At 37.0% G+C, this 10,516-nt stretch overlaps 2 protein-coding genes across 3 annotated transcripts; one reads left to right on the forward strand and one right to left on the reverse strand.

The window, feature by feature from the left end:
• Positions 1-624: 624 nt before the first annotated feature.
• LOC131328003 (pathogenesis-related protein 1A-like) lies at positions 625-1,294 on the reverse strand. The gene has a single exon (XM_058361128.1). It carries the CDS (start codon positions 1,264-1,266, stop codon positions 766-768), a length of 501 nt encoding a protein of 166 aa, XP_058217111.1. The 5' UTR covers positions 1,267-1,294; the 3' UTR covers positions 625-765.
• A 2,836-nt stretch (positions 1,295-4,130) lies between these two features.
• On the forward strand, positions 4,131-7,099 carry LOC131327997 (protein FAR1-RELATED SEQUENCE 5-like). 2 transcript variants are annotated; one of them, XM_058361122.1, is made up of 4 exons: positions 4,131-4,265; positions 4,381-4,558; positions 4,676-6,678; positions 6,784-7,099. In XM_058361122.1, the coding sequence occupies exons 3-4, from the start codon at positions 5,226-5,228 to the stop codon at positions 6,816-6,818; spliced, it is 1,488 nt and encodes a 495-aa protein (XP_058217105.1). In that variant the 5' UTR covers positions 4,131-4,265; positions 4,381-4,558; positions 4,676-5,225; the 3' UTR covers positions 6,819-7,099. The 2 variants fall into 2 exon arrangements, 1 of the variants encoding a protein (XP_058217105.1); XR_009200324.1 differs by lacking the exon at positions 4,676-6,678 and having other exon boundaries at positions 6,784-6,924.
• Positions 7,100-10,516: the final 3,417 nt, after the last annotated feature.

Consider the following 10,516-nt stretch of genomic DNA (forward strand, 5'->3'; position numbering starts at 1 on the left):
TAATAATTAATAAATACTACAAGAAACTTTTTTTTTTTTTTTGATCCGAATACTACAAGAAACTTACTTTCCTAGAATATGTAAGATCATCTTTCTAATTTCATAGGTTTTGAGAATTCGGTTTTTCTTGCACGAGATCCCTTGTCCTCAAATACTTTTATTTTCTTGTACTTATCAACATATACACTTCATTGTTGGAGATTCCTCATTCCAAAAAATAGGATTCTTGGCAGGATCTCTCATTCTAGATTCTTGGCCTACGACATGAACAATATATATTTTTTTGAATAGCACCACATGAACAATATTTCCCTACATCTAAAACCCATTCGTGGAAAAACTTCAAGAATTTATAAAAGAAAATGCAGAACAATAAAAAAAGAAAAGAGAAGGTTAGCAGAAGAAAGCTAGATAAAAATGAAATTGTCAGAAAAATAGACAAATTTGTTAATAATTCGCGGGCTTAAAATTCCACCCCTTAAGCTTGTTATCCAGACGTAAAGCCATGGAAATACATAATTCACCTAATTTGTTTATTTTGTTTAGTTAATTTCAATTCTTAAGGTTTTTTTTTTTTTGTCATTATTTTTTACTTTTTCTTGTTTAGGCAAAACAAAACTAATTATGCCAAACTCAGCTTTATTTTCCTTCCATGCATGAAAGATAGCAAACTCATGGGATTACATGATCATGAAATTAAGGACAAGAGTTCCTCCCCATCAATTGATTCTACGCCACAATTATCCACCTTAATTAATTAATTAATTAATAAGGACGTTGACCCACATAATTCCCCGGTGGAAAATAGTTACAAGTGACAAACCACCACTCATTCTGGCACTGAACCCTAGCGCAGCCGATCTCCGCCGTGTCCCGCCACACGACCTGGGTGTAATGCAGGCACTCTCCGCCACCAACGCACGTGTTCGAACCGTAGTCATAGTATTGCTTCTCGTCCACCCAGAGCCTCACCGCGTCCACCGCGGTGAACTCGCCGGACCCCTCGGCGATGTTCTCACCGTATGACGGCCCGTGCGAGTGCTCCAGGTTGCAGTCGGCGCTCCTCACGTTGGCATAGTTTTGGGCGTAGGCGGCCACGGTTTGGTTCCACCCGACGGGGTTGATCCGGAGTTGGGCACGGGCGGCATTGTGGGCGGCGAGGAAGTCTTGTGGGGAGTTTTGAGCCTGGGAGAGGTGGTGGTCATGAGCCATGGTGAAGGCCATGAATGAAACAACGATGGCTAGGGGAAGGTTGGAAGGGGCCATTTTGGTTGAGGCTTTGTGGAAATGAGAGGTGGGGTTTTGTGAGTATTTATAGGCGAATATTGGCAAATTTTACCATGCAAAATAATAGTAGTCTTGAGAAAATCTTACCCATGGTCAATCTGCCAACTTTGATTGAAAAGATAATTATAGGTTGTTTGGAACCCCGATCGTCTGCTAATATCTCTCGTGTCTTTTTCTGTGTCCTTTTCAATCTAATGTTTAACAGTATCATTTTTTCGAGATTTGAATAGTTTTGTTGAAGACTAAAGGGTTGGTCTAGTAGTTGCATGTGGCACTTCCTTACCAGGTAATCCGAGTTTCATCCTTGTTGTCACGGGGCCAATCGTGCAACACAAGGCATGCGGTGAGGATTGGGGACAGAGGATCCGACCCTCTTTTGTCCAGGTTCAAACCAAGAAAATAGTAGGGTATATTTGACTGTCGTCAATTAATTAAACACTCAAAATAGTGAGATAACAGTGCTATCATGACAAGAAATTAAAAGGGGAGAAAATGGAATGAGAAAAAACTTTTTCATGGGAGCTTTTCCGTGAATAGTTATTTACGGAGGTGAATCTTGAGTGGCCAAAGTGTTTTGGACGGTTCGGATGAAAAGAGTTTAACTCTTCTCCAAAAAAGTTTTATTTAAATCTGGACCGTCCAAACCCGAAACGGATGGCCGAGATCGTGCGGCTCCGTGCATGAACCGCTTGTTTATAGCTGCTCCGTGAATAAGTCTATCTCAAATGGAATTAGTTGTTCTTAAAAGGATAGGATTTTAATTTGGAGTAATTGTCCCTTGAGCTATGATTAATACTAGTAATATTCAAAAAGAAAAGATACTTAAATATTTGTCCTATTCTTTAGTCTTCCTTAGGATATAGGCCTAGTTGCATGATATAGTTATATTCAGGTATGGGAAGAGGAAATATAAAAAGATCAAATCATGCAAAGGAAAGGAAAGGAAGACTTGAGAAAGCAAAAATGTGTGTCCATGACTTTGAAAAAGGATTGGGATTCACGTGCCTAAAGTTAAATTTAATTTCCAGGAGGACCCATACAATTATAATGTTGTGTACATATTCCAAAAGCATAACGCCACTGAATCACTGCCAATGACTTCACAAATTTTGCTAATCTGTCTGTCCCCATGAGTGATGCATACAGGATTAACATACATAAATATAATGTCCTGATGTAGATATCATTGATATATGTCATCTATATACACCCCCCTTCCTCTGGATTCGGGGTGCTGTAGTGCACCCTTGTGTAGTGCGCATGCAGGGCGACACACAACCGTTGATCTCATCAATAACAGTCCAGATCAAAAATCAATTATGACCGGTAATAAATGATATATTTTTACCGGTCATAATTAAAAATCATATCTCAACCATTCATTGTTAATATCGATGGCCCGTGTGCACCCTATAGGGTGCCTTGCAGGGCCTTGCACTACAGAATTTCCCAATCCCCTTCCTCTATGGGCGTCCTTATTCTTCTAAAATGCGGACGTGTGATCCTAGCCGTTAGATTGTATTTTCAATGGTCCGTATCCGCGGAAGGTTTATGACCGGTGATAAATCGTTATCACAGGTCATAAACCTTCCGCGGATCCGGACCATTAAAAACACAATCCAACGGCTCATGTTAAAAGTCCGCATTTTAGAAAATAAGGACGCCCTTAAAGGAAGGGGGGTAAATATCATATATATGTGATATGTATATGTGTCCAAATTTTGGGAGGAAATAGCCTTGCTCTAGAAGCCCAAATTAGGGATAGCAATGGCTCATTAAAAATATAAATCAAAATCAAGCTATTTGAGTTTGAGCTTGTATTCAGGTCGTTTGAAATCGATTTGTTCTGTAAACAGTAAAACAGGTAATTATTTTTTGAAGTTCATTGAGTTTCCAAACTGAGAATGAACAAATTACTACTCAACTCTCAGCTTGTGGATGGTTAAAGAACTCAAAATACTCGAAAATTCAAAATATCGGCTCGTCATTAGCTCGGTTAATTCTTGTTTGAAGTACTCGATTCACCTAAAAAATAGCTTCAACATATTTTCAAAACTCAGAATTTTCAATCCCAACTTAAGCACTCCACTACTCGACTCGTTCTACTCATTTATCAACTCTAGGTGCAGTAGTCAATAGATTAGAACTCCACCTTAATACCGACTAATTTACATAATTTTCTTTTATAGCCATTCAAATCTTATCGGATCTATCACATGGTTTTTCATAGCGAGCATTAATTATTCAAGGGTTCAAGCAAACCCCATGGGCTAAAAAAATGTATTAAATTTTTAATATTTTTCACATGTATTTTGATTTTCTTTGACGTTGACGACACTAAATTACTCATATGTAGCTAAAGTAAATGAACATTCAACATTCGCCTATATTTGTAAGTCAAGTAGTCAACACATAATATAGCTCAACATTTAAAAGAAAATAAAGGTAGGGTGTTGATTTTAGCACTCCAAGTTTATCCATTGGTACTCCAACTTTTGCCCTCATTATGTAAAGTTACAAAAGTATCCTTCTTTCTTTAATCTTTCAATTCCCAAATGGGTGCTGATTTTCGCTCTCCTATTTTATCCACAGGCGCTCCACCTTTTGGCCCAAGTAGGTAGAGTTCCTAAATTACCTTGTACTTTCTTCTGGGTTCTTTTGATAATGTCCAAGTTACCCTTTCTCTTTCTTTACTCCCAAATTCCCAATCCCAGCGTGAAAAGTGAAAACCCTTTTCACTGAATATATCTTCGTCTACACCTCTTATACCGTCTCTACCAACGGCATCGTCTCTCACCAGAGAGTACGACCACCACCATCGCCAAACTTCATCCTCCGCACCACCACGGTCACCAACCGTACAGCCACCGACGCCATCGCAGACTCCACGGTTGCCTATTGTGACGGCGCCGTCATTGTCAAAGTCATACTGGCCTCTGGCGCCGTCATCGTCAACCTTCATCATCTTTCTTTAATTGGTAAATACAACACATGATTTAAACCTTTTCTTTGTGTTTATTTTCTACGATTAAAACCTAAACGACCCTGTACGTTCATATGGGTTCTTTGTGTTGGTTTTCTATGATTTTGTAGTTCAACAATGGAGGGTGAGAATCAAGATATTTCATATTAGTGGCTTTCAAGCAAGTATGGGATTGACAGATGAAGAATTTTCAGAGCTAACTGACATAATAAATCTCACAATTAACCACAAAGAACATTGAAGAAATGTCGGAGTTCTACAAATCATTCATATCTACTAATGATTCTGGTAATTTTTTTTCCTATTATGCTTGAGTTCTAAATTTGGGGTTTATTTTTATACTATGGAAATGGTAAAATAGAAAATGTTACATGTAGTAGTCATTTGTGGCTTGGTACATAACAGGTAGTGTAGAAGAACAAATGCCGATTGTGGAAAATGGTGAGTCTAGAGAACTACCATCATTATTACTGGAGAATTTTTCAACTCTAGAAGAGCTCTTTGATAGGGTACGCAACGTGGCATTGAAAGAAGATTATGTCACAACAATTAAAAAATCGAAACCGGCTATTATGTTATTATTGGTTGCGATAGAGGTGGGAAATATCGAGGCACTAGTGTTCCATTGAACGAAAGAAAAAAGATATCGGGATCTCGCCTTATCAATTGTCCTTTTGAGTTGTGGGGAAAAAAGAAAGGTTTTGAGTGTTGGAAAGTCGAGATAAAAAATGCCTCTCATAATCATGAACCGTCAAGTGATATGTCTGGACATCCGTATTGTCGTCGTTTTTCAAACGAAGAGGTACTAAGTATAAAACGAATGACCATGGCCGGTATACCTCCTTGAGAGATCCTTACTTCATTGCGGCTAAGTAATCCCAATTGCAAAGCAATAGCAAGGACGGTTTATAATGCAAAGGCTACCATCACAAAAGAAGTATTAGCGGGTCGTACAATGATTCAAGCATTATTTGATGAATTGGGTCAAGGGGACTTCACTTTTGATATTAAACGTGATGGAAATGGCCGTTTGACTCATTTGTTCTTTGCACATCCTTCTTCAATTGCGTTAACCAAGAGTTATCCCTATGTCTTTGTGATGGATTGTACTTATAAGACAAACAAGTATAAGATGTCATTGCTTGATATAGTGGGAGTTTCAAGTTTCAATGGATCATTTTATTCTTGTTTTGCTTTCATGCAAAAAGAGGAAGAAGGAGACTATGTGTGGGCATTGGAAAGATTCAGTAAAATTTTGGGTCATGGCCAACAACCTTCTGTGATTGTATCGGATAGGGAATTAGCATTGATGAATGCCATTAAAGTTGTTTTTCCTGGAACTGCAAATATTTTATGTGTGTGGCACATTGAGAAAAACATTCTCTCAAAGTGTAAGTCTCAATTTGAAAGAGGAGAAGATTGGGAGACTTTTTTATTGGCTTGGACTAATTTGATAGAATCTCCGGATGAAAGTTCCTTTGATGAAGCTTGGCATCGTCTTGAAGTTGAATACGAAGAGAAAGAATATATTCTTAAAAACATCAAGAATACATGGCTCCCTTTCAAAGAGAGATTTGTATATGCATGGACGGAAAAATATTTACACTTTGGGAATCGTGTCGCTTCTAGGGCTGAAGGTGCACATGGAATGCTCAAGAAATATCTCACCGTTTCCACAGGAAATTTCCATGAGGTGAGGGAAAAGATTTGTCTTGCAATTGAGAACCAATACAATGAGATCAAAGCAAAGATTGCTAGTGAAAAGCTTCAAGTGACACATAAATTTCGAATTCCCATGTTGAAGGAACTTGCTACTCATGTTTCCAACTTTGCTCTTGGAGAGCTTTTTAAACAATATGAGTTGGCGACATCTTCTATATTGGGTCCTTGTAGAGGTCATGTTTCAAAGACCATGGGTCTACCGTGTGCACACATGATGACTAACAAGAAAGGTGAAAGCTTGCTACTTAGCGATATACATCCGCAATGGAGAATTGATATAAGGTCATTCTCCAATGTGGATGGTGGGGTGAATGGAAATGGAAGCGAAATTGAACGTTTTCTCAAGAATTTTCAAGATAAATACAAATGCATGCCTCTTGTTGAAAGGGAAGATAGCCTCAAGCAAGTTGCTCAACTTATTGATTCTCCAATTCCATTGACTCTTGAACCGAGCATTCAACCTCACAAAGGACGACCATCGGGTTCCAAGAAAAGAAAGGAAGATGACTCTACCACCCGTGATCCTTCAGCTTTCGAGATTGCAGAAAAAACCCGAAAATGTAGTGTTTGCCACCACTTTGGACATAATAATCGGACTTGCCCACACAAGTATGAAAACACTAGGAGGAGTCCTCATTTTGTCTTGGCTAATCAACATGTCAACCTAAATATGCTAGAAACACAATGTAACATTTTTTTTTGTAGTATATTCCATGAGATTTTTTCCTCTATTAATCAATGGTTTGAACTATTCTTTTTTATTGATATGTGCTTCCAACTACTTTTTGCAGTTGAATGTGAGATCAATACCTCACTGGAACTATAGCCGTGGTGGAGTTTGTTTTGTGAATATGATGCTATTTGTTTGTGGAGAACCAAATGTGCAAAGAAGATCTCCACTTTTTGGTAGGAACTAGTTAGGAAACTGTTGGAACATATATATTGTAATGTCTTCTACAGTTTTTTTGTTGGACTTTATGAAGATTGAATGTTTGGAGATCTCTACTGGGATAGATGAAGGATATTTGTATGAATTTTTGGAGTAACATTGTGTGAATTTCTTGTATTTTTTGACTTAATCTAGGAATGTCATCTGCAGTTTTATGGGAACTTGTATGTGTTTTTTGGAGTTATGTTAGCTGCAATTTTTTTTTTTTGAGGTAGAATTCTGGGTATGGTTTTGTAGTGGAATTTTGGTATCAATAGGAAAGGCCAGGCCAATGGAAAGTGAAATTCTGGTATCACGAGGGAAGTGCTACCAGAGTTTCACTTTCCATTGGCCTGGCCTTTCTCTGGAAGCCCAAATTAGAGATAGCAATGGCTTATTAAAAATATAAATCAAAATCAAGCTATTTGAGTTCAAGCTTGTATTCAGGTCGTTTGAAATCAATTTGTTCTGCATACAGGTAATTATTTTTTGAAGCTCATTGAGTTTCCAAACCGAGAATGAACAGATTACTACTCAACTCTTTTAGCTTGTGATGGTTAAAGAACTCAAAATACTCAGAAAATTCAAAATCGGCTCGTCATTAGCTCAGTTAATTCTTGTTTGAAGTACTCGATTCACCTAAAAAATAGCTTCAACATATTTTCGAAACTCAGAATTTTCAATCCCAACTTAAGCGCTTCACTACTCGACTCGTTCTACTCGTTTATCAACTGTCGGTGCTATAGTCAATAGATCAGAACTCCACCTTAATACCGACTCATTTACATAATTTTCTTTTATAACCATTTAAATCCTATCGGATCTGTCACATGGTTTTTCATAGCGAGCATTAATGATTTAGGGGTTCAAGCAAACCCCACGGGCTAAAAAAATGTATTAATTTTTTAAATATTTTTCACATGTATTTTGATTTTCTTTGACATTGCCGACACTAAATTACTCATATGTAGTTAAAGTAAATGAACATTCACCTATATTTGTAAGTCAAGTAGTCAATAGATAATATAGCTCAACAATTAAAAGAAAATAAAGATAAACCCTATATTTTTTGGGGAATTTTTAGGCCAGCTCTAAAAATTAGGTTCGGACTTAATTTAGTCCTGCACAATTATTTGTATTTTTTATTCCAACCATGCCCCTTCACGCGCATCAACGCACGGAACTAGGGAGCATCTAGTATAGAAAAATTATCCAATGCTCTATGAGCATTGGTGCACCATTAAAACATTGTTTAAATTTCAAAAAGTCATATCTTTTGTTGTAGATATTCATTTTTTTTAAAAATTATATTTTTGGAACCTCTTCGACGATATCTACTAAACAAGATCCATATTGAATATGAAATTATGTAATATTAAAAAAATATCATTTGCTATGAGAATTCTCTATGAGAACTGTTTCTATGAGAATTGTCTCTATGAGAACTGCTTATGATAACCATTTCTATGAGAACTGTCTTTATGAGATATGTTTCGGACAAAAATATCCTTGGCTATGTGAACTGGTTATGAGAATTGTCACTTCTTATAGTCAATTTTATGAGAACTATGTGAAATGGTTATGTGAACTGAAAAATACACAGTTCAAATAGTCTCAGCACACACTAAAATACATAGTTCTCATAGAAAATACATCGTTGTAATAGAAAATACACAGTTCTCATATATAGTTGTCATGGACAATGCACAGTTCTCATAAAAAATAAACAGTTCTCTTAGAAAAATGCATAGTACTTATAAACAGTTCTCATAGAAAATACACAATTCTCATAGAAAAATACACAACGATATCTACTGAACAAGATCCATATTGAATATGAAATTATATAAGATCAAAAAAATACCCTTTGCTATGAAAACTCTCTATGAGAACTGTTTCTATGAGAACTATTCCTATGAGAACTGTTTCTATGAGAATTGACTCTATGAGAACTGTTCCTATTAAAACTGTTTCTATGAGAATTGTCCCTATGAGAGCTGTCTTTATGGGAATTGTTTCTATGAGAACTGTCTTTATGAGAAGTGTTTTCATGAGAATTGTCTCTATGAGACTAGCTATGAGAATTGTCTCTATGAGAACTCTCTCTATGAGAATTGAGTCTATAAGAACTGGGAACAATTCTTATAGAAAATACACAGTTCACATAGTTTCACCGCCCACTAAAATATACAGTTCTCATAGAAAATACACAACTCTTATAGACACTTTTCATGGACAATACACAGTTCTCATAGAAAAATACACAGTTCTCATGAAAAATACACAATTCTCATAGGAAAATACATAGTTCACATAGAAAAATACAAAATTCTCATAGAAAAATACACAGTTCTCATAGAAAATACATAATTCTTATAGACACTTCTCATGGACAATATACAGTTCTCATAGCAAAATACACAGTTCTCATGAAAAATACACAATTCTCATAAAAAAATACACAATTCACATAAAAAATACACAATTCACATAGACAACTCATCTAATTCAAATAGATAATAAATACAAAAATTCAACCACAGAATAATTTTCTAAATGAGCACGAAGAATCTAGAGCAAGCTTCAATATACCAGTTGATAAGCTTTATCAAGTTTTTTATTAGTACCAGTTGATAAGCTTCAAAAAAAATAAAAATTTTCCGTAGACTGAAGTACCGAAACACAGAATCACAGGTTTTGTATTATTAATAGCTTCAGAGGTGCGACTAAGATAATGTTATAGTAATTGCCGACTCCAGATTGTTTCCTCGCAGCCACTGATTGTAGATTGCGGATTCGTTGTCTGATCACGCCGCTGCTCTAGCATAGTCGACGACGCCGAAGCTCGCGATGCTGAAGATGAACCGAAAGATGAAAAGCATCGCCATTGACGAAGAAGACGAGGACAACGATGACGTGGTTAACAAAGAGAGAGATCTGCATTGGCGACCGAACATGACACCGGTCCACCGGAACTGCCGCCGTCGTCAGAGATGAAGGGGATGCCTTGGAATTTACTTCTTCATGGACGAAAACATTCCAGGTTTAGAGGTAGAGAAATGAAGGAAGAGGGAGAGAGAGGATTTGTTGATGACGATGAGGATTGAATCAACGAGGCGGAGTAAAAAGGGCAAGAAAGTCATGACATGACATATCCGAGCCTACGCAGCTTCGGAAATAATATTTAGGGTTGGGATCAAAATGAACTTAAAAAGAGGACCGGCCTATAATTTTCTAATGTTTTGTTATACCAAAATAAATATCGTTATTTTTATACAAAGTGTGGTATACAAAACTGTCTCTACGTGTTCACCACCGCTAGCTGAAATTCTAGAGCCGCCCCTATAGTATGGATAGGAAGGTGGCCTTTTGGTATGGGACGAAATGGTGTTCTAGCACTACATGATCTAAAACCCATTCAATAATTTTCAACTCCAAAAAGCACCAAATAAATTTTCCTCATGTTTTGACTCTCATGGTGATGGAATTTTACGCCATAAGCGGCTGGTTTTTCGCAGTATGGATCGGCATTCCGCACAGGGTGTAATCGGTTCGGTTTCGGGGCCAAAATGTTGAAGAACGATTCAGTTTGAGGA

The sequence above is a fragment of the Rhododendron vialii genome, chromosome 5a (genome assembly GCF_030253575.1).
Source record: "Rhododendron vialii isolate Sample 1 chromosome 5a, ASM3025357v1".
Classification (NCBI taxonomy): domain Eukaryota; kingdom Viridiplantae; phylum Streptophyta; class Magnoliopsida; order Ericales; family Ericaceae; genus Rhododendron; species Rhododendron vialii.

Excerpts from the sequence above, each read along its gene's own strand:
- LOC131328003 (XM_058361128.1), bottom strand. The coding sequence starts at position 1,266 with ATGGCCCCTTCCAACCTTCCCCTAGCCATCGTTGTTTCATTCATGGCC.
- LOC131327997 (XM_058361122.1), top strand. The coding sequence starts at position 5,226 with ATGATTCAAGCATTATTTGATGAATTGGGTCAAGGGGACTTCACTTTT. Across the intron at positions 6,679-6,783 it reads AAATATGCTAGAAACACAAT|TTGAATGTGAGATCAATACC; the intron begins GTAACATTTTTT and ends TACTTTTTGCAG.